This window comes from Macaca nemestrina, chromosome 11 (genome assembly GCF_043159975.1).
Source record: "Macaca nemestrina isolate mMacNem1 chromosome 11, mMacNem.hap1, whole genome shotgun sequence".
Lineage (NCBI taxonomy): Eukaryota > Metazoa > Chordata > Mammalia > Primates > Cercopithecidae > Macaca > Macaca nemestrina.
In genome coordinates, this window is record NC_092135.1 from 140415554 (window position 1) to 140439016 (window position 23463).

Here is a 23463-nt window from a genome sequence, read left to right on the forward strand (position 1 = left end):
ACCATCGCACTGATGCAGGTTCTTTCAGATGTTTAAAATTAAGCCATGCTTGAAATCTCTGCCAAGGACATCAGATCCATCACCATGAGCCATGTGATCATGACACACTTACTATAAATTAACATTTTTCTGATGATAATCTCGAAAGCTTGCTCACTGCTAAGATAGTGAATCTGATTTCTTTCTTTCTCACAAACCTAACTCATGTCAATTTATCTCATTATTAACATTAAGCAGGTGATCAAAGGACGGTGCTTAAAAATATCAAAGGGGGCCGGGTGCGGTGGCTCAAGCCTGTAATCCCAGCACTTTGGGAGGCCGAGGCGGGCGGATCACGAGGTCAGGAGATCGAGACCATCCTGGCTAACATGGTGAAACCCCGTCTCTACTAAAAATACAAAAAAAAACTAGCCGGGCGAGGTGGCGGCGCCTGTAGTCCCAGCTACTCGGGAGGCTGAGGCAGGAGAATGGCGTGAACCCGGGAGGCGGAGCTTGCAGTGAGCTGAGATCCGGCCACTGCACTCCAGCCTGGGTGACAGCGCGAGACTCCGTCTCAAAAAAAAAACAACAACAAAAAAAAAAAACAAAGATTCCAGCGGCGACACGCAGAAGCAGTGCAGTCCTGCTAAAAGCTGTGCTCCAGCGTGGACTACGCGGGCCACAGCGTGTCAGAGATGGCACACCTGACCGTGCCAACGATACCGTGGAACTCAACCTCAGGGGCAGCACCCAGCAGCCAGCGCTCCCTCCATCCCGTGGAAAGGTGTTTATCGAGAGGATGTACGTGAAGGAAAACGTGTTACTGTGTACAGCTCACCTCCCTGACACCTGCCTCACCTCCCGAGTGTAGACACTCCATCCCAAGTGTAGACCCTCCAGGCCCCAGCACCTGCGGGAGGAGGCAGAGCTGGCCTGGGCACTCCCTCCGGGAAGGGCATGGGGAAGGGTCCCTCTCTTGGCCCCGGCCTTCACACATCCCCCTCCTTCATCTCAGTCATGGCAGCTCTCTGCGTGATGGAGGCATCTCTTCCCGCAAATGTGCAGACACCAGGGAGACCGCAGCCCTGGGCGCAGCTCTCAGATGCGACGCCGCTTGCAAACCCAAACGGGCTGGGCTCCAGGATCCCGCTTCCCGGGGGCGGGCACCCTTTCTCCGGAACCCTGGTGCTTCCCGTGGTGTAGACAGCGGGCGCCTGTGTTCCGGGGAAGCGGGGCTCCCGGGGGTCCCTAAAATCCGCGCTCCCTGCAGAGCTGGGGCCGGGACCCCGAGTTACCTGTGCGGGCGCCGCTCTGCGCCTGTCCCGGGGATGCGCGCGGACCCACGTGGAGCCTCCCGTCCTGGAGCGCGAGGAAGAAGCCCCCGGAGCCCGGGCGGGTCCCCCAGGACAGCAGCAGCCCCGCGCGGTTCCACGTGCGAAACTGGAAGCTGACGGAGGCCGCGTCCGCCCCGGGGGAGCCGGGCAGCGCCAAGTGGCTCTGCGCGCTCAGAAACGTGGCGGGCACGGTCTGGGGGTGCGCACAGGCAAAGGCGACGGTTCCCTGGGAGGGGGAGATGGAGGGCGGCGCTGAGGGTCCTCCCGGTCAGGGGATCCCTCCCGGCCCCACCAGGCTTGGCCTGTTCCCATCTGGATGCCCCGCGTCCCCTACTCCACGGTGCCCACGGGCCCCACACTTGCACCCGGCAGACCCCAGGACGACCCAGCCGAGCCCACAGCCCCGCTCCCAGCCTCTGCTGCCCTGGGTCCGGCCCACCCTCTTCCCGGAGACGCAGACGTGGTAAAAACGTGTTTTCCACTGGGCGTGGGGAGCTCGCTTCCTGCGTGCCGGGGTGAGCGGCCCAGGGTCCCAGGGCGAAGCCACAGACGGACCCGGATTTCGGGGCAGGCCTCAGCGGCCGACTCCTGCCCCGGGGCTCAGCCCACGGTGAAAAAAAGATAAATTTCAGGAGTGGACCCCATTAACAGAGCCCGGAAGACTGGGGTTTTAACCAGGATACCAGGTAAAGGGATCCGGGTAAGGGCAGCACTGAGGCTGCAGATGTGCCCTGAGGCTGGTCCTGGGTCCAGCCGGCCTCCCTGGGTGTAAATGCACCCGCCCGTCCCCTGTCAGTCAACGAAACCGTTGCACTGGCGTGTTAGCGACATGAAAGCACAGCATGTTAGTTTCATGCTCGTGTTCAAACTTCCATGGCAGAAGCGTTATTCCAAATGTCTCGAAAACACCAAGATATTTAACCCCAGGGAACCAGGGGCTCCGGTATGTGCCATGGTCCTGAAGCAAAGCTGCTTGCAGGGAATTATGCGCCAAAAGACTGGCCTCTGGGGAGGGATGATGCCTCCACAGAAGGAAATCATGCACTGAGGCTTAATTTTATTTTGATCAAAAACAGGTCTCTTCGTCTCATGCCAGAAACAGCATGAGTTGTGCTCACGCCGGTCTGCTTGTGCTCGCAGCTGCTCGGAGGAGGCTGTTAAAGTCACGAGCCTCACCTTAGACAAGGACACGGTTGGGAGTTGGAGGCACCGACTTCCTCGGGGGACTCTTACCGTGACGAGGATCTGTGGTCCCTGCTGCTTGGCCAAACCAATGACATCCTCTCCATTAAAATTAATGTTTTCTAGGCATCCACGAAAGTTTTTCCTTGGAAACACCATTGGCTTTCCTGGTGCTAAAATCCCTCCAAAGCTGATCTTAGAAAGAAACATAACATCAGTAATATTCTTTATTACTGACAATTTCTGACAATTTGCTTAAAACATTGATGATTCATAAATGGGGCAGGCTCGGTCTAGATGGGTTAATTTTGTGTACTTCTATAAAATTATTCTGTTAATTTTGAATGAATCTAAGACATAGATTCTAAAACATCTTACATGAGCTGATGTCAACTGGCGCCAGAGCCTCTGCGGCTGTCATTTGGGGAAAAGGTAATTTAGCATCAAATGGAGCCCTTGGGAGGGGATGGGGCTGTTTCTACTGGAGCTGGACGGCAGGTGGAGGGTGGCCGGGACTCAGGGCCCTGAGGACACCGGGCCACCCTGGCAAAGGGAAACATTGCCAAACTCTTCCGGTTCTCTTAGAAAGTGATTTCCCGGTTACAGAGGTCGTGATGGTGGTGAGGCTCACGCCCATGTTGCAAATGCTCCTGCGAGGGGATAGGGACGGCATCTGCAGCCCTGAACATCAGGAAGGGCCCATCCACTGTGCTGCTCCTCCTGGGCCTAGATGGAGTTTGAGCTGCCAGGTCTGTGCAAAGGATGAGGAAGCCGCACCTCAGGGTCCAGGTCCGCATGGCACAGCTCCGCCGGTGCCCAGATGGGTCTCGAGTGCCTGTCCACCGTGAGGTTCAGGCCCCGGCCAGAGCACTTCAGCCGCACTGTGTGCCAGTGCCCATCGTCCAGCAGGCTGCCCAGCGCCAGGCCACCCTGGCCAGGTGGTGAGGGTTGCGTGGCGTTGCCTGGGCAGAAGGAAGGAGATGCTGTCAGGTCCCATCCAGAAGGGGAGGTCAGCACCCTTGTCCTGGGAGTGGCTGCATCTGACCTGGGCATGAGGCCCTCCCACCCCGGCAACCCCATTCTTGACCCTCTCTTTTCACCACCTTTTACGAGTCTGTCACAGACTCGTTTTCCTGGAAAGCCCTTGTCTGTGTTGTGAACTTTCCTTACTGCTGTGGCAGCCTTGTCGTCCGTAGCATGGGACAGTGATGGTCAGTCAGGGATCACTGTCCCCAGGGCACATCGGGCCATTCTGGAGACATTTCTGATGGTCATGGCTTTGGGGTGCTCCTGGCATTGGGAGCAGAGGGGGCAGAGAGCAGGACATTGTCCACCCCCCGCCAGTGCACAGGAGGGCCCTGCCCAGAGAATCATCTGGCCCGAAACGTCTGCTGTGCTGGGGCTGGGAAACTGTGGGATGGAGCTACGGAGTGGCACTGAAGGACGTGAGAGCCCAGTGATCCCCTCCCGTACAGTGGTCCCACCTGCACCATTTCCATGAGCCGACACAGGCCCTTGCATCCGTAATGACTGCTTAAAGATTACATGCAAAAATATTTCGACATAAATTATGTCTAAGTAATCAGATTATTGAAGTCCTCGACTGATAATTTTACCTGAATTTATGAATAAAATGAGTTTTCCTTTCACTAATTCCAGGGTGATGCAATTCCCATTCCGTCCGTCCCTGTGGAATAGAATCCCATCACTCTGCAGAGTTTTAAATTTCAAAGAAATGATGTCTGTTCCTGGACTCCTGGTATTTTGAATAAATCGGTAAAGCAGGGAACTTTCTCCATCAAAATCAATCACTTCTGATCCTGCAGAAGAGATAAAAGTTGTGCTAAGTGTTAGCATGCTGCCATTAACATTCTTAAACACACAGAGTGTTGTAGGCACACGCAGGCACACACACAGGCACACACACACACAGGCACATGTACAAACTAAAATTAAACGTAACAAAACTATGCACACACACAGACACGTAGACAAGTGCACAGAAAACCACTCATACGCACAGGCACACAGACACACACATGTATACACAAAACCACACACATAGACACACAGACATGCACATATATACACAAAACCATGCACACGCAGGCACACACATGCACATGTATATACAAAATCACACACAGGCACACAGACACACACACACAAAACCATGTACACACAGGCACACACAAACACACAAAATGTGCAGCACACATACACAAATGCACTCACAAGCACACACACACAGGCACATGAGCACACAGGCACACATACAGGCAGAGCCTGCATGTCCACACGAAATACACGTGCCCACAAAGAACGCATTTCCAGTCCAGCCATCAGACGAGGCGTCTTTCCTTCCAGCAGGTGTTGCTGCACCTAAAGATACATTTTTTTCAAAGTCTGCCCTTGGGAATCTCTGCGCCGCTGCGTGAACGTCTACGGCCTCAATTGTGGACGCCCCTCACACTGGCCAGTGTCAACCACACGGAAACTCTCGGTGCAGCAGCCTTGAAAAGTTTTCATTTTCTGGCGACTGGTGAACATTCAAACGTCTCAGGGTAACGAGGGTGCTGCTCCTGGCAGATCTGACTTCTCCTAATTCTCTGGTCCATCCTCCCTGGAAGGGCTGTGTTTTCCCTCCGTGATAGATCCTCACCTGGTGACACCCCCTCACCCCGGACTCATCGCAGGAGACCCAGGCACACGTTAGGGGCCCTCCACAGAAGGGCGCGTCCTCCTCCCACCGAGGCTGGGGGTGACCACACAAGCTCTGTAAAGGGCCCTGTCCTTATGGGCAAAGGCTGCTGGGCGTCCTGCGGTTTCCTGGCCCAGGCGCTGCCACGGTTCTCCACCCGGACAGCATCTCACGTGCTCTCGCCCCAGGCCGCATCACTCATTCCTCTGCAGAAAACATCAGGGCATCGCTGACGCCAAGGGAGCAGCTGCTGTGTCGCCGGAAGGAGCTGCGGTGTCTTCCGTGGTGCACAGGTGGGGAAGGGGAAGGAAGAAACGCCTCCTTGGGAAGTGGCCGTGCGTCCTGTGGGGTCACAGGGAAGCCTTGGAATTCTCAGAACAGGGTGGTGTTTGCAAAGGGACCATTTGTGAAGTCCTGTGGTTGGGAGCCTGGCAGGGTTTGGCTCTGTCTCCACCCAAACCTCAGATTGTTATTGAACTGTTATTGAGTGTTATTGAAATGATATCCCCTGTTGGAGGTGGGGCCCGGTGGGAGGTGACTGGATCCTGGGGCGGGTCCCTCATGATGATTTAACACCATCCCCTCCGTGGGGTCCTCGGGATAGTGAGTGAGCTCTCCCGAGATCCTGTTGTTTAAAAGTGCGCAGCGCCTCCCCCGCCCCTTGCTCCTGCTTTTGCCATGTGAGACGACTGTTTACCATTCACCCTCCACCATGAGTAAAAGCCCCCCAAGGCCTCCCCAGAAGCAGATGCCGCCATGCTTCCTGTACAGCCTGCGGAACGTGAGCCCATTAAACCTCTTTTCCTTATAAATTACCCAGACTTGGATCGTTCTTTACAGCAATGCAAGAACAGACTAACACAGATCCCCAAGCAATGGGGCAGTGGGCAGGACCGGGAGGGAGAGCGGCCACCAGGGGACCCCGCGGAGCCATCCCGAGTGGCCCGGCTGCAGTCACAAGGTGACCTCTTAGGCAGGGAGCCCAGAGCACAAAGGGCTCAGCCACCCTCTCCATGACCTCACTCCCTCCGAGGGCTCCCCACACTCCAAACCCAACCTGTAGGAGGGTCTCTGATGCACACAGGGACCCGCAGAGCCTGCTACAGCCAGAGACACTCACACACCCATGCACAAGCGCACAGACACAGAAACAAGCATGCATGCACAGGCACACACAGAGACACACAGGCACACACACAAATGCACAGACACATCACAAACACACACACATGCACACACACAAGCACACACGCACAGGGATGCACACACATACACACAGAAATGTTGGGAGAGAAGCTGAGGCAGGGCTTCCATGTCTGCTAGACATGCTGGCTCCTTGCTTCCAGCACTCCCATTATCTCTCCTTCACTTGATAACACTGTTTCCTTTCAACCCTCACATCCTCACTCGCTGTTTCTTTGAGCACCAATAAACAGTGTGGGCTCCCAGAGCTCGGGTGCAGCCTCCACACTGGCCATGGCCCCCAGTCCCACTTTCTCGAACTGTCTTTTTCTTACTCCTTTGACTCCACCGGACTTCATCGCCCCCAGGACCTGGCGTTGGGTCTGATCACCGCGAAGCACAAACACACACGCGCGCACGGGAGAGCTCGTATGTTACATGTGGACTTTTCAGGAAGGGGTTTTCTAAAACCTGAAAGCCTCTCGGGGGTCCTCAGGGTACAGTGTTTGGGAACTCATCTCAGGCCTCTGGTTGAGGGTCCCCACTGCCCACGGTGGGGTGACAGCGAATCGCCCGCCTCCCTCCTGTGTGAAGCCCACGCCTGTCACCAGCTGTACCTAGAGCCGTGCCCACTCCTCAGTCACCCGCTTCCTCCTTGTAAAGCTGGTGCTCCCCACTGGTGAGTGGCTGCGGTAACACCAGCAGCAGCCTGGCCCCCACCTGTGGCTGCTACAGAAATGCACCTTTCCCAGGCTCCAGGGAAGGCGGCTGCGGCTGTGTCTCCCAGCTCCTGTGTGCCCTGGATGTGGAAGGCCTTCCACGGGTGGGTGCACAGATCTACACGGTTCACACCACGGAGGACCCTGTTAACTGCCAGCATTTTCCTTTTCAGTGTGGGTTCCTCTCCCTCCCACGCTGTTTTATGTCCTCTCGAGGTTTCCCTAATGGAAACCGACAGCAGCGGACCTCGGCCCCACAGCAGGCAGCAGGCAGGTCCGCCGCGGCTCCGGGTCTGTTTTTCTCGTCCTTACGAAGCGCACCTTCTCATTTTAAACAGCTTTGCCGCAGTGTTGATTGTAGACTCATGATCAGAGCTGGAGAACCCGTGCTCCCTCCCCGGCAGGCGGCGTTTCACCAGATGAGCCTCACGCCTGAAAGCTGCTGTTGCTGGGTCCACCCGAGCCTGCCCGCCCTTCCTGGTTTGGCGTCCAACCTGGAGCAGGTCTCGGGGGCTGCCTCGGGCCCGGGCAAGCCCTCTCCTGGGCCACACCTCTGCTCTCTCCACCTCGCCGAGGAGGCACTCGCCTGCACATCCACTCGTCCATCAGGAGATTCACAAGCACCTGCCACATGGCCCTGGGTGGTTTCAGTTGCCATGGGGATTGATCAGGTTGCCACGGGGACACAGCCAGTTGCCAGGGGAGCATGTAGAATGACACCTGGCCCGGAGGGGCTTGCGGGGGACCCGTGTGCTGATGGAGGAGTCGGTGGGTAACGGAGGGCGGGGTGAGGGAAGACAGCAGAGAGGCACCTGCCGAAGCACCCCTGTGTAAGGAGTTCGAAGGTGGGACGTGTCCCTGCTAAACCGGTGACTGGTGGGTGAAGGGTCAGCGCTGGGCACAGGGAGCCTCAGGACGGGTGACGCTCCGTTCTGTGGTCTGGGGATGCTTGTGATGTTGTGAAAACTTATGCAGCTGCACATATTTACGCTGGGTGCACATTTCTGTATGTACCTCAGAAAACTTATTCCCAAAAAGTAATGACTGAAGGTTGGGTTGGGGACTGTGCAGGCATCGGTGGGCGGGTTGGGCGGGGGGCCTGACGCTACTGCAGACGACTCAGGGAACATGGGCCCCAAGGAGCTAAAGAGACCGATGAGGAACAGAAATCCCGGAGTTTTCAGGATGTCAGATAAGAGAAGAAACAGCTGAAAGGCGGAAGCGTCCTTCTCTCGTAAGAAAACAAAACTGGCTGACATGGGTTGGAACCCAGTGGTCAGCTGAGTCCACACGGAGAGAACCAGGTAGCGTGAAGAGATCACGACGCCTGCCCCGGGACAGTCCAGACTCCGCTTCCTTCCACCCATCACCCGCCCACCCCAGAGTCCACCCCCTGAGGTTACTCTAGTGAAAATGCTGCCTGGAAGCCACGTGTGTGGGAGCCTGTGTGTGTCGGGGCCTGTGTGTGTCGGGGCCTGTGTGTGTGTTCGGCTTCTGTGTGTCAGGGCCTGTGTGTGTCGAGGCCTGTGTGTGTGTTGGGGCCTGTGTGTATTGAGGCCTGTATGTGTCAAGGCCTGTGTGTGTCGGGTCCTGTGTGTGTCGAAGCCTGTGTGTTGGAGCTTATGTGTATTGAGGCCTGTGTGTGTTGGGGTCTGTGCGTGTGGAGGCCTATGTGTGTGTCAAGGCATGTGTGTGTCGGGGCCTGTGTGTGTTGGGGCCTGTATGTCTAGGCCTGTGTGTGTGCAGCTTGTGTGTGTGCAGCTTGTGTGTGTTGGAGCCTGTGTGTGGCGGGGCCTGTGTGTCTTGGGGCCTGTGTTAAGATGTGTGTGGAGAGGACTGCACAGAGCAGCCCGGGCCTGAAGGGGCTTCCTTTCCCCAGTGGAGCTTATCCTGGCAGAACCATCTGCACCCAGCGGACAACACACCTCCCTGCTGGCCCAAGCTCCTGCTGGGTCCCCGGACCTCCTGGGCGGCTCCACCTGCAGCCGGGTCCTCGGCCTGCACACCCAGTTCAGGGAGAATTCTGCTGGGTCAGTGTCCAGAGAACCCTGGGCCCTGAGATCCGACCCCACTGGGCTGCCTCAGTGGGGCTCCTGTGGAGTGGACTTAGCCAGAATCCCCCACTCTGAGGTCTTGGCTTCGTCATTTTCCGTCCCAACCTTGATTCCTGACCTTGACCTTCCCGTGTGTGGGCTGCACCCCCAGCTGCTTCCTCTGCTACACCTGGTGGGAGCCCGTCTCTTCTCCATTGTAATCGCCCTGCAGGACGTCTCGTCACCTTCCCAGCAAGGTCTTCCCGGGCATAATCGCCCTGCAGGACACCTGCTCGCCTTCCCAGCAAGGTCTTCCCGGGCATAATCGCCCTGCAGGACACCTGCTCGCCTTCCCAGCAAGGTCTATCCCTGTCGTAATCGCCCTGCAGGACGTCTGCTCGCCTTCCCAGCAAGGTCTTCCCTGTCGTAATCGCCCTGCAGGACACCTGCTCGCCGTCCCAGCAAGGTCTTCCCTATCGTAATCGCCCTGCAGGACGTCTGCTCGCCTTCCCAGCAAGGTCTTCCCCATTGTAATTGTCCTGCAGGACGTCTCTTTGCCTTCCCAGCAAGGTGCAGGATACACTCTTCTTCAACACCAGGAATCCAAAGCGTGTACGAGGAAGCCTGGGGTGTGATGCGGAAGGGGCATGGGAGACCCACAGAGCCCTCAGGAGAAGCCACAGAGGTGACACCCAGGGGATGTCCCCCTCCCCGCTGGGCCTCCAGGGCCCGAGATGCCGCTGGGTTTATCCCAGTGCTAAGGATGGGCCTAGAAACAGCAGCGTGCACAGGACGGAGGCTGGGGGAGCTGTTTTCTCCACATCTTCCGGGGCGAGGATGAGCATGGAAACCTGGGGGGCGGGGAGCAGCACGAGGCGTTCTCCCCAGCTCAGGACAGCATACGGAGGACGGGGCCTGGAGTGGGGTTGGAGGGTGAAGTGGGAAGAGCTGGTCTCCTCTCCAGCTGTGGCAAGACCTGGCATTTCCACCTCCCGGAGCCATCCCGGGGCCACTTTCAGAGTCCTGCTGGTGCACTGTCTTCCGAACTCCCTTTTGCCAACTCCCATGTTGCCGGCAGCGCAGTTGCTGAATTTAGGGGTTTTCTGATCCTGGGCCCTGAGGGTGCCATCTGCTCATGCAGCCAGGGAGTCTAGGGCTGAGAGCGAGCGGCCCGAGGTCCCTCCTCCCCAACGGGCACTCTGCCCGGGAACAAGGAGCATGAAGGTGCTGACTGGGGCGGGGAAGCCACAGCCACATGTTCCCAGATCCAAGAGACCCTGCATGTGGGGGTCTCAGCTGGAGGGAGCGCCTTGTGGACTCAGAGGTGTCCAGGGGTGTGTGGAGGCGGTCAGAGGAGGAAAAAATGGCTCAATGTCCCTGAGCCGGTGGCCAGGCCAGGAAGGACGTCTGAGCCCGCTGCGGGGGGCCGGGCAACATCAGCACTGCCGGCCCTTCTTGGGGCATCTGCCCCAACAGTCCCAGTGAGGCTCAGCTCCGGGCACCCCCACGTCAGATTCTCCTGGGACAGGACAGTCTGTTCTGTTGCTTTTCACAGCTGCAAGCACCCCTTGGGCCCTGAGAAGCAGCTTCTCGTCCCTCCACTGAGCCACTGGGTTCCCCCCTGCCGTTTCTCACTCTGGTTTGCACAGTCCCAGCTCCGCTCCTTCCTTGTGAAGAAAGCACTGTGCACTCATCTTCCACATCAACCCAGAACATTCTCTTCCCATCACCAGCTCCCGACAGACGTGGATGTGGTGAGTGAGTGATAGCACAGCCGCCACCCGCCGCAGGCAGGCCACCCCCGGACCTCAGCGCCCCACCAGAGAGGCCACCCCTGGGACCTCAGCACCCGGCCACGCCACCCCCGGACCTCAGCACCCGGTCAGAGAGGCCACCCCCGGACCTCAGCACCCGGCCAGGCCACCCCTAGACTTCAGCACCCGGGCAGACAGGCCATGAGGGGATTGTGGCATAACTGGATGCAGAGAGAGACAGAGAGAGAGAGACAGAGAGACAAAGAAACTGAGAGCGAGAAAGAGAGACAGAGAAAGAGAAAGACAGAGACAGAGAGAGAGAAACAGAGAGACGGAGAGAGCCGCAGGCAGCAGGCTGTGGGCTGTGAGCAGACTCGCAGGGGCCGGTCCTGTGCCCCATGCCCCGGGGCCAAGCACTCACTGTGGGCACATCCGTAGGCCTCCACGCGCATCCCAATCCTGCTGTCTGGGTTCCAGGCCACGGGCAGGAAGCGCAGGTACCGGGCCTCCAGGGGTGGCCACAGCCTGTGCTGTACCACGCTGTCCGCATTCGCATTTCCCAGAAAGCCCTGCAAGAGAGGGGGCTCAGTGGCCGGGGTCTGCCCCTCCAAGGAGAACAGGCTGCAGGCAGGACCCTCCCTCCCCGGGGTCTCTGCCCCTCTCCTCTTTTCAATCTCCCGTCCCCAGCCCACCCGCTCCCCAGGCAAAGCGGCTCGCAGATCACTCGGACTGAGACGGTGCCGCAGCCACGGGCCTCCGGGTTCCTACATTGAAATTTAACCCCCAGACAATGGTTTTGGAGGTGGAGCCTTTCGGAGGTGTTGGGGTCTCAGGGCGGAGCCCATGATGGGATGGGTGTCCTTGTGGGAGAGACCGGGGGAGAGGTAACCACCAGAGAGTGGCCTAGACGTCCACCCTGACACCAGGTTTGCCATGCCCTGACTCCGGGCTGCCGGCCTCTGCACTGAGAAGCGAGCATCAGTCCTTGATGAGCTGCCGCACCTGTGCTGCTTCGTTGCAGCGGCTTGAACAAGGGACCAGGGCACACCCCATCAGGAGGCAGGAGATGAGAACTCCCTCCAGCTGTCCTGGGGCTGTGGCAGTGACCGGGGACGGCCTCCAGCCCTGACCCACAGGGTCTCACAGGTCTAGGCCCCGGCAGGAGCCAGGCTAGGCCTCAGCTCAGCAAAGCCTCTGCCTCTGCTCCCGTTTCCCTCCTGGTCACGCTGTTCTGAGGCCTGCGAGCCGGCCAGGCGGGTTCACTTTCTGAGCGGGAGATGCTGTCTGGCTGCCCCACTCCCCACAGAGAGGCTCCGGTCCCAAGGCCTTCCCCGCAGAGGCTCCGGTCCCAAGGCCTTCCCCACAGAGAGGCTCCGGTCCCAAGGCCTTCCCCACAGAGAGGCTCCGGTCCCAAGGCCTTCCCCACAGAGAAGCTCCGGTCCCAAGGCCTTCCCCTCAGAGGCTCCGGTCCCAAGGCCTTCCCCGCAGAGGCTCCGGTCCCAAGGCCTTCCCCGCAGAGGCTCCGGTCCCAAGGCCTTCCCTGGTACGAGGCCACTCTAAATGTTCTCAGCACCATCCCAGCGCCCTGACCAGGGCGTTTCTGTGAGGCTTGTGTTTGGAAAACAACGGGTAAGCTTCATGCCTAATCTCCAGGTCACAGAGTTTCACCGTAAAACACACGCTGAGGACGCACAGGACGAGAACCGCAAGGGTGAGACCCCCGGAGTCGCAGTCAGAGGAGCGTGTGCTGGGGCAGGGCGGGGCGGGGTGTGGGGGCCACAGTGGTTCCAGCCTCTCCCTCCCCTTCCTGCAGCCTTGGCTTAGGGCACAGAGGGTGGGGTAGGCGGGAAGGCCACGCACGGACTCGGACTCGGGAGGCAGTCTGGGCGTCGGGTTTCCCAGAACAAGACAGACTCCTCAAGGATACCCTTTTAAAAATCTCTATCAACGTTGAAAATACTTAGCACAAAGCGTTATAATATCAGGATGTGAGGACATCCCCAGACACCAATATCAAACGCCATTCACGAAGTCAGAGTCAAGGGCACCTTGGGAGGGGTTATCTGCAGCGCCGTGAGTGAGGAGGACGCGTGTAAATTCGGGTTACTATTAAAACACAGAGGCAGCGCCGTGAGTGAGGAGGACGCGTGTAAATTCGGGTTACTATTAAAACACAGAGGCAGCGCCATGAGTGAGAAGGATGCGTGTAAATTCGGGTTACTATTAAAACACAGAGGCAGCGCCGTGAGTGAGGAGGACGCGTGTAAATTCGGGTTACTATTAAAACACAGAGGCAGCGCCGTGAGTGAGAAGGATGCGTGTAAATTCGGGTTACTATTAAAACACAGAGGCAGCCCTGTGAGTGAGGAGGACGCGTGGACGCAGCTGAAAGTTCTCTGAGCCTGTGAGTCGGCGAGCGGTGAGAAGGGTCTGACAAACGGTAAAATGCTCAGCTTCCCAACTTCACAATAACAACAGAAAACAAATGTAAAGAGCAAGAAGACCCCATGTTTCCTGATCAATCTGAGACGGCTCAACAGGCTCCTAAGCCTGGGTGAGGGGTGGGGCGGACACCCTGGGAGTGGGGTGAGGGCTGTCCCTGCGGAATCCACTGGCCCCGGCAGCCGGGAGGCCGGGGTGCTCAGGAAGCCGAATGAGCCGCCACAGCCTCCAGTCCTCATGGCATACTTTGGATCACATGTGAAATGGAATTTTTTCTAAAATATTTGTAAATTGAGGGCTGTGTGCGTGTATGTGCAAGGGTGTTTGCATGTGTGTGTGTCTATGAGTGTGTGCCTGTGTGTACATGTGTGTGCATGTGTTTGCGTGTGTGTGCATGTTTGTGTCTGCATGGGTGTCGGGGGTGCATGTGTGTACGTGTGTGCATTTGTGTGTGTGTTTGCATGTGTGTGTATGTGTGTGCATGGTACCTCTCCATCATGTAGGCGTTTCTGTCTTCCATGGACAGTTGTTCTAACCTCCAATGTGGATCAGAATCGCTCTGTGGGGATTTCTACGTGGAGACTCTGGACTCATCACTGCAGGACGGTGGAGGTGGCAGCCACGGGCTGGGAAGGCCCAGCTTGGGGATGGTCGTCCGGCCAGAACCCTCACTCTGGCCCCTGCAGGCTGAGGTGGGTTGGTGTAAAGCTGCAACCAAATTTCAGCTTTAAAAATAACCATATCATTACAGTGTAAATAATTCACTTAAATTTAAAAAAACAGTTCAGTGAAAAAAGTAAAGATTTAAATTTTGCTCATGTCCATCAAAAGCAGGAAAACACTTCTGTGGGAACTCTCCGTCGGCCTCCCTGGGATTTCTGTTTTGAGGGTCTTTTTTTCCCATGAGGATCACATTGATGAAAGAGGCGCCTTTCACCAAGGTCAGAGGTGCCTTTCACCAGGGTCACTCTGACAGGCGCCTTTCACCAGGGTCACTCTGACAGGCGCCTTTCGACTCCTAGTTTAATTGTTACTTAATAACACGAAGCAAAATACAGTCATGTAACTTCGACGCAAAAAGCTCCATTAACAAGGCATCGATTTAGCATTAAAATTCCAAGCAACGGCGGCATTCTCAGCGCCATGCCAATCATCCTGACAGCTGTCAGTGCTGGAGTCCGGCCTCGGAGGTGCACGAGGGACCCGGGTTTACACCTGATCACTGCCTGGTCTGGGAGAGCCTCCGCGCCTCCAGTTCTGTGAGCACAGAGCATCCTCGAGTGCTCTAATCCCTGTTTCGAAAGTCAATTGAGTATTGAATAGTTTTCCCAGGTGGAAATTTAAATTTGCATTTTAGAAAGAGAATCAAAACTGACAAAACTTTCCAAGTGTCCTGATATTGTTCTTACCCTGCAAACAATACGTTTAAGTGCCTTGGATGAAGGATTCCATCAGCCCCTCTGGACCTCTTAAATCCAGCCGGAAGCCCTCACTTTGGGCCTGTAAGCTCTGTTCTTGGTATTCAATCAACGGCACCACATGGTTACATGATCCTGATGCATTCTCCCATGCTAGGGGTGGAGAGAGGCCCCAGAGCCTGAGTTAAGCTTCCTTCTACCTGGAGCCTGAGCAAAAACTCCGCATCCAAGCCTCCATCACGTGTCAAAGGAAGTCACAACTTAAGCCCAACAGCAGCCCTGCTTAAGCCTCCAACATTAGAGACCCCGAGTTCCACACACTGCAGAACAGGAAGGCAGCAGTGAAATGAGCCCTTTATTGGATGTGCCCCACCTTCTGATTCTGTACATTTTGATCACATAATCACAGTTCACCGCACTGAGGTCAAGGAAGGAGGCTCTTCTATTCTGTAATAATTGGATCAATGAGCATGACGAGCAGAGCTTCCTGTCTATCGTCTTCTACTCCAGTGAGCCCTGAGTTAGCAGGTCATTGCCCTGCCTAACGGAGTAACCCTGGGGACTGGTGTCTGAGCCCAGGAGTCCTCATCAAACAGGACCATGGACAGAGAGCGAGAGCTACCGTGGGAGCACGGTACATCCCAGGAGGTGTCACCACTATCCCTGCAGCCCCCAAGGCGAGGACTGTCCGGCCACACCTGTGAACAGAGACTTAAGACTGATCTCGCAGGATGATTCGCAAATGAGCCTTTTGGTCCCAAGCACCTGCGAGATTCCTCACTGCCAGCCTCGGTTTTGTGTCTGTAAACAGGCCTGGAGATGCCTCCGTCCCGCGGCCACCAGGGCGGTGCCCACTGTGAGGCCTCAGGTGAGCGGCCACTCCAAGGCTGCTGTGTGGCTACTGTCACCATTCCTGCCGCTGAACCCACTGAGCCAGACTTGGGGTTCATATCCAATGCGTCCCTTTCAAGAGAGAAGATATAAATAGCAGCTCCTATAATCAAAAACATATCATTCAATGCTTATGATATCAAATGCAAATTTTATTTAAAACTACTAGCAATTTTGAACCCTAATGACAAGAGATATTAAGGAAATCAGCCTAGGCTGTTGACCTCCCATTCTGAAAGCAGGGCTCTATTTGGTGGGATTAGAGGCCAAAAGGGAAAAAGGGCTCTCGAGCTGCCCATTCCATCGTTAGTCCAATAGAAGCAAAATACGCTAATTAGTATTTTATTTGCTTGTTTGAGAAAAGATTTTGTATTTCATTTCCCTAAAAGGAAAACTTAAGGTTTCTAAATTTGGGGGGAAAAAATTTAAACCTTTGTGTTGACTACACCAAACAATGCACAGATGGTGTAGCTTTCACCTGTGAGCCCGGAGTCCCTGGTCTTTGGCTCTGTCACACTCTCTCTTTGTACACAGGTGTGCACATCCATGCATTCACACACACCCACACGTGTGTATGCACATGGCACGGATGCACACACATTCATATCACCTGTGCACGCACAGACACGCAGACATGCACACATATGGCTGGTAGTTGTGGGGCCATTTGAATAAAGCTGTAGACTTCACCATCCTTCATCCTAAACTCACTGCACATCTCCTAAAAACAGACCTTCTCCAAAGTGACTAGAATATCATTGTTGACACCAAGCCAATAATAATATATAGGATATAGCCCATATTTAAATTTCTCCCCAAATACAGGACAGAGCCCATCTTGTGTTTTTGGCTCATGGTTTTGATGTTTTGAAGTGTCTAAGTCAGGGGACCCATAGCCCCTGGCATGTTCTGGGTTTGTCTGAGGGTCCCTCATGGCCAGGGTTGGCCACACGTTTTTGGCAAGAACACGACATGAATGGCCTTGTGGGCCTTTTATTGTGGCTCATGAGGCACAGACTCAGACACACCACTCCTGTTGACATTAATTCTGATCATGTGGGGAAGGAAGTGACTTTTCTCTTTGCAAGTAACTAATAAGGGCGGTCTGATTCTGAGAGCCTGTGAACATCTTGCTCAGGAAGCAGCGTATGCAACGGTCTCAGCGCCAGCTGGGATCCTCACCTGGGTCAATGACTGCACTGGGTCTAGAGGACGGCAATTCTCTATCGTTAGCGTTTTTACAGCCAGGGCCCTCAATGTCCTCCCGTCAGAACGCCCTCCCTCCTCCTCCCTCTGACTGTAAGATGCTGATGGTTTAATGCTCCCATGGGATCCACTGTGGTTGTTACCGTTTCCTATGTTCAAACGGCTCCACATCTGCACATGAGAATCCCTTAGGTGAGTCCTTTCAAGCACCAAAGTGCTTTCTTGTCTGGTGTCATCAGAAGGTGCTCCCAGCTCAGCCTGGGCATTACCCGTCCCTGCCCAGAATCAGTCACTTTTCTAAGGAGCCCTTAAAATACACATTCCAAATACACATTCTGACGCTGTCATCTGCTTTAATATTTCATGAGAAGTAGCATACAAATGTGTCATTTCATAAATCTTGTTTCTGTTAAAAGAATATTTAATGAATTTATATTTGTTTTAAATATATTCGGGTCTTATATTCATACAAATGCAACTTATTTGAATTTTAAGAAATTGCATTCTGAAAGTTATATATAACTGTAGCTATTTCCTTAAGCTCTCAGACAGAACAATTGCTCTTATAGATAAATAAATGGAATCAAATATGTTCTGAGGAACCTGGTGACCTAGATTTTGGAACTTATTAGTGTGATGGTCTTATCTCTTACACCAAATAACGATTGTCTAGAAAAAAAACAATACGTAGAGTCTGGTGTACCCTATATTCAAACCTGGCTTTGAATCTTCCAAAGCGGGCCCGGATTCTCATGAGTAAGACAATTATGAATGAGTGGACAGCCACAAAGATTTATCCTTGCTTTATTTTCTCAAGTGTGAAGATGTGTTTTCTCTAATAAATGGAAATAACTTTTCTCTTTGAACGTACAGTACCTTCAGCCATCCTTCAGAAGTTCAAACCCTGATACAGCAAGGCAACTGAAGAGTGAGGCAGAATTGCAGGGTTGAAGCTCAGCTCGGAGATGTGTAATTAAGAGGTGGTGTGATTCCTGCTCTCTTAACAGATGGGGACTGGGGGTCTGTGTTGTGGCAAAGCTGCATGAAGGGTTTACCTGAAGGGGTTGTAAGGATCGATGGGTTTGGTGCTAACGATCGGAGCCTACTCACATCTGACACTTTACAGTTTTTACTTACTGGAGACATAGGAAAATCTCAGTTCTGTCCTCAGACATCAGATCAATTTGCCGTAATATCTACAGTTAGCCAATAGCTTTACCATCTCCACAATCACTCTTAAAATTCAACAATCAAAACCGATTATTGCTGAATAAATGATCTGTTTCAGTAAGTCATAGTCTTTGGTGATGTATAAGAGTGACCTAAAGTAGGGTTTTCCGTCTGCTTATTTGCTATAACTGGTTTTAAAATAATATCTTCAGGAATTAATGCCCAATATTAAAGATTAGTCAAATCCTTATTTCCCTTTGTTTGTCAATCCTGCTACTAAAATCTAAATAACAAAGCATAATATCCTAACTCAGGATATCTAAATAATTTTACATTTTCTACACAATTAAATTGAAAATGGGAACAAATAAAAACCAATTATATTGTCCCTGGGCTGTTCAGATGGTCTCTGGAATTCTGTAACCTGTGCCTTCTGATTGGGGTCCAGATAGATCATCACAGCCCAAAATGACCTGTCAATAAGAAGTTTATTGATAACAATTTCCTTTCAGAAACTTTTGCATTTGCCATTTTTGTTTAGAATTAAAGAGTTAAACTCCACTTATTTCTGAAGCACGTATGTCTTCAGAGAGCATTTGATTTAAATACATGAGGGATGCTTGGTTAGAATGATGAATCCCATTAAAGAATGTTTTTGTTTGTTTTTGATAAACATGCATTAAGTTTCTAGATGTGAATACTGATCAGTTGCACATGTGATCTCATTTTTATACTCAAAGAAAATGTTGTAGAAAGCGTGTACCAAGCCACAGGCGTGGGTTCCCACGGGAACATCATTGGTGATGATTTTAGAGGGATTCTCCTCTCACTTACGCAGCTCGCCCTTTTTAAAACTGTGCTGGTTGAACAGCAGGATGCCATTTGGACCTAGAAGCTCACTGGAGTCAGGCATTCCCATCTGGCCTTGGTGTCTTCCCGGGCTGCCCTGGCCAGCCTGGTCTGAGCTCTGCCTAGTGTTTTGTTCAGAGTTTCAGCAAAGCCGATGGCACCTAAAACCCAGTCACAAGAGGATGGGGAGCCAGCAAAGGTGCAGGTGGGGGTGAGGAACCCAAGGGGGTGCTGCCAGCACCCAGGGAGAGGGTGACCCAGGAGCCGAGGGCATGGCTCATGCAGAGCCCCATGCTGGAGTGATGACTGGGGGATGCACAAGCCTGGCCCAGAGGAAGACAGCGTGGGCGAAACCAGAGGAAGAGAACTGTGGGTGAAACCTGCTCCCTGACTCTGTACCTTCCCCCTTCCAGCACCCGCCATGCACTCAGGGGCCTGGCCCGGCTGAAACCACCAGCAAGAGCATCACTGCACAATTTGGGAGGGGTGGGGGTGCAGAAAATGGCTCTGGGGGAATCTGCAGAGGCCCCTGTGGGCCCCACTGTGGATCCCTGGACCACAGTGCTGGGGATGGGGTCTGCAGAGGCCCCTGTGGGCCCCACTGTGGTTGCCTGGACCACAGTGCTGGGTATGGGGTCTGCAGAGGCCCCTGTGGGCCCCACTGTGGTTGCCTGGACCACAGTGCTGGGTATGGGGTCTGCAGAGGCCTCTGTGGGCCCCACTGTGGATCCCTGGACCACAGTGCTGGGTATGGGGTCTGCAGAGGCCCCTGTGGGCCCCACTGTGGTTGCCTGGACCACAGTGCTGGGTATGGGGTCTGCAGAGGCCTCTGTGGGCCCCACTGTGGATCCCTGGACCACAGTGCTGGGTACGGGGTCTGCAGAGGCCCCTGTGGATCCCTGGACCACGGTGCTGAGTATGGGGTCTGCAGAGGCCCCTGTGGATCCCTGGACCATGGTGCTGGGTATGGGGTCTGCAGAGGCCCCACTGTGGTTGCCTGGACCACGGTGCTGGGTACGGGGTCTGCAGAGGCCCCACTGTGGTTGCCTGGACCACGGTGCTGGGTACGGGGTCTGCAGAGGCCCCACTGTGGTTGCCTGGACCACGGTGCTGGGTACGGGGTCTGCAGAGGCCCCACTCTGGTTGCCTGGACCACAGTGCTGGGTACGGGGTCTGCAGAGGCCCCACTCTGGTTGCCTGGATCATGGTGCTGGGTATGGGGTCTGCAGAGGCCCCACTGTGGTTGCCTGGACCACGGTGCTGGGTACGGGGTCTGCAGAGGCCCCTGTGGGCTCCCTGACCACAGTACTGGACACAGCTTGTGTCCTCCAAGGGCTGTAAGAGTCCATGCAAGGTGTTAGTACACTGGCTTGTGCATGTTAGCAAGATTGCTGTTATCTGGTTAAAATAACTTGATATTTATAAATCTGTTGTATGAAGACACTAATTAGTTCAAGCATTAGAAACATAATTACCCTAGCGCCAGCGCTCCGTGGAAAACTGGGAAGCAACTAAAATGCCGCCGCTCTAGATGCCTGAACACAAGTCACTACTCGTGTGATCACATTTATCACGTAATCATGTGACATCATCACACAAACAACATCAGCACCAGCGTGTACATCAGCTGGCTTCCTTTTCCTGGTTTGGGGATGCAAGGAGTTTGGAAGTCGCCACTGCGTCCTAACAACAAGTAAAAAGCTGAACAAACTGAAAAATCAGCAACCCTTTGTAGATCTGGTGAAGAAGTGAAGTCACAGTGCAAACCACCGCCTCCTAAACAGGTGGGCACAGAGAATCGACACTTTCCAGAGCGGTAACCCACAGGGCCTGGCACCAGGGCAGGGGCTGGAGCTGGGATTCACACCCTGCTGCACACTTGGTGTGGGCCAGTCTGTGCGTTAAAGCTTCAGGGGACCCTGTCTCAGTGAGTCCAAAACTGGTGTGAGTTTTACTTCCGAGAGCTGGACCAGATTCTCACAGTGAATAGTAGAGAAAAACCCTCATGCTTCTGGCAGGGGAGGGAAGAGGGAACCTGCTGCTCGTAGACTGGCCTCTCGAGAAACTTTAGAATAAGTTTCCTACAGAGAAGAAAAATAATACAGGTCAAAAACTTGTATCTGCCAGAGCCTGGGGTTCTCCTTAGCAAGGCCTGCCCTCCAGAGACAACAGGTAACAGAGTGTAAACCACAGGGTCCCATCAGGACCCAACAGCCCCCCACCCATCCCGTACCACCCAAGGGGGACACAGAACTGACCTGCCCCGGGGCACAGGCTCTGGAAGGCTGAGGCTGGTCCAGCTTCCCCTCCCCATATCTCAGCAGCCCATGCCACTAAAAGCTGCTTTGCAGCCATTTCTGTTACTCATTATATCACGTGGGCTCTAAACACAGCATTACAAGGCACACCGCAAAGCAAAAGGCAGTTTAAAGAAACAGTTCAAACATCGTGACCAGACTCAGATACCACAGGGATGCTTTAATTCTCAGACCAGAAATTTAAAACACCTGTGACTAATCTGCTAAGGGCTCTCATGGATAAATTAACATCACAAAAAACCATGGACAACGTAAGCAGACAGGTGGAAATCCGAATAAACAGCCAAAAAGACCAGGAGCTGTCAGTCAGCAACAAGCACTGTGACAGGAGCTGTCAATCAAAGCACCATGACAGGAGCTGTCAGTCAACCAAAGCACCAAGACAGGAGCTGCCAACCACAAGCACCATGATAGGAGCTGTCAATCAAAGCACCATGACAGGAGCTGTCAGTCAACCAAAGCACCTTGAGAGGAGCCGTCAGCAAAAGCACCATGACAGGAGTTGTCAATCAAAGCACGATGACAGGAGTGAAGGGCTTGCTCAGGCTTGTGAGTGGACACCGCTGGAACCTCCGAACTCAAGGCTGCAAAAAAACTGAAACAGAAAGAGACAAAGGCTGAACAAAAAGCCAATAAAATATTCAGAACTATGTGAAAACCAGAGGAGAATAAACAGGGAAAGGAACAGAAAAAATATTTGAAACAATGATGACTGAAAAGTTTTCCCAAAATAATGTCGGGCACCAAACCACAAATTCAGGCATCCAGACCTATCATTTTCAAGCTAAAGAAAATCAAAGATAAAGAAAAAGTTCTGAATGAAGCCAGAAGAAAAAGAAACACCTGACTGCCAGAGGAGCAAAGATAAGAACAGCGCCTGACGTGTCCCCAGAAACCACACAACAAAATGAGAGTGGAATATTGAAAGAGACTGTTAAGAGAAGAAAACCACCAACCTAGAATTCTGTTCTCTGTGAAATTATCTTTCAAAAATGAAGGAGAAATAAACATTTTCTCAGACAAACAAAAGTTGAGGGAATCTGCTGCCCGTAGACTGGCCTCTCAAGAAACTTTAGAATAAGTTTCCTATAGAGAATGAAAATAATACAGGTCAAAAACTTGGATCTACATAACAAAACAAAGAGCATCAAAGAAGCAATCAGTGAAGGTAAAATAAAAACATTTTTCTCATTCTTATTTGACCTAATGGTACAGTTTGTTTAGAACAACAATAGAAAAGTGTATTTTCTTTTCTTTTTTTTTTTTTTTTTGAGATGGAGTCTTGCTCTGTCGCCCAGGCCAGGCTGGAGTGCAGTGGCGTGATCTTGGCTCACTGCAAGCTCCACCCCCCGGGTTCACGCCATTCTCCTGCATCAGCCTCCTGAGTAGCTGGGACTACAGGCGCCCACCACTTCGCCCGGCTAGTTTTTCATATTTTTTAGTAGAGATGGGGTTTCACCGTGTTAGCTAGGATGGTTTCGATCTCCTGACCTTGTGATCCGCCCATCTCGGCCTCCCAAAGTGCTGGGATTACAGGCTTGAGCCACTGCACCCGGCGAAAAGTATATTTTCTAATGCATGCATATATACATATACATGTATATATTATATATTTATAGGTATGCTTACCTGTCCCACATACAAGTGAATGGATTGGAGCAATGATATCATGGATGGGGAGGAATTAGGATTCCTTCAATACTGGTGATGTGGCATACTGTTATCTGAAAATGGACTTGGATTAAATGTAAACGTATATTGCAGAACCTGGGGCAACTATTAATTTTGTCTTTAAAGAAGTATAACTGAGGCCAGGCATAGTGACTCACACTTGCAATCCCAGCATTTTGGGGACGCACAGGTGGGAGGATCACTTGAGGCCAGGAGTTCCAGACCAGCTTGGGCAACAAAGCAAAACTCTGTCTCTACAAGAATTTTTTAAAAAATGTAGCCAGGTGTGGTGGTATGCACCTGCAGTTCCAGCTACGCAGAAGGCCGAGGATTCTCCTGGAGAGATGCCCATCCTGGAGGTGTTTTTCCCAAGCCCTGGGACCTGACCTCCCCATCAAAGCTCTAGGGGTGTGACCTTCCACCTCAGTGGGGCTGGATGAGAGCTCTGACTCGAAGATTATTCTCAGGCCTAAAGTTTTGGACGTCTCGGGCAACCACTTTTCTTGCCATTCTCTCCCTTCTGGAGTGGGAACGTCCGTCCCGTGCCTGTCCCACTTCTGTACTTTGGAAGCATGTGAACTGTTTGACTTCACAGTTTCACAGCTAGAGAGCAG

At 53.5% G+C, this 23463-nt stretch overlaps 1 protein-coding gene across 6 annotated transcripts in view; it reads right to left on the bottom strand.

Moving 5' to 3' along the window:
* The window catches only part of LOC105473739 (contactin-associated protein-like 4), a 207606-nt gene that overhangs the window by 83857 nt on the left and 100286 nt on the right, over positions 1–23463 (bottom strand). For 3 of the 6 annotated variants that reach the window (XM_024790372.2, XM_024790371.2, XM_071073796.1), the window contains 5 exons: positions 11306–11453; positions 4112–4315; positions 3273–3457; positions 2547–2690; positions 1275–1539 (listed from right to left, as the gene is read on the bottom strand). In XM_024790372.2, coding sequence (XP_024646140.2) covers positions 1275–1539; positions 2547–2690; positions 3273–3457; positions 4112–4315; positions 11306–11453 — 946 coding nt within the window. Of the gene's footprint in view, positions 1–1274; positions 1540–2546; positions 3221–3272; positions 3458–4111; positions 4316–11305; positions 11454–23463 lie in introns of those variants that run through there. The other 3 variants (XM_024790373.2, XM_024790374.2, XM_071073797.1) reach the window with 3 other exon arrangements.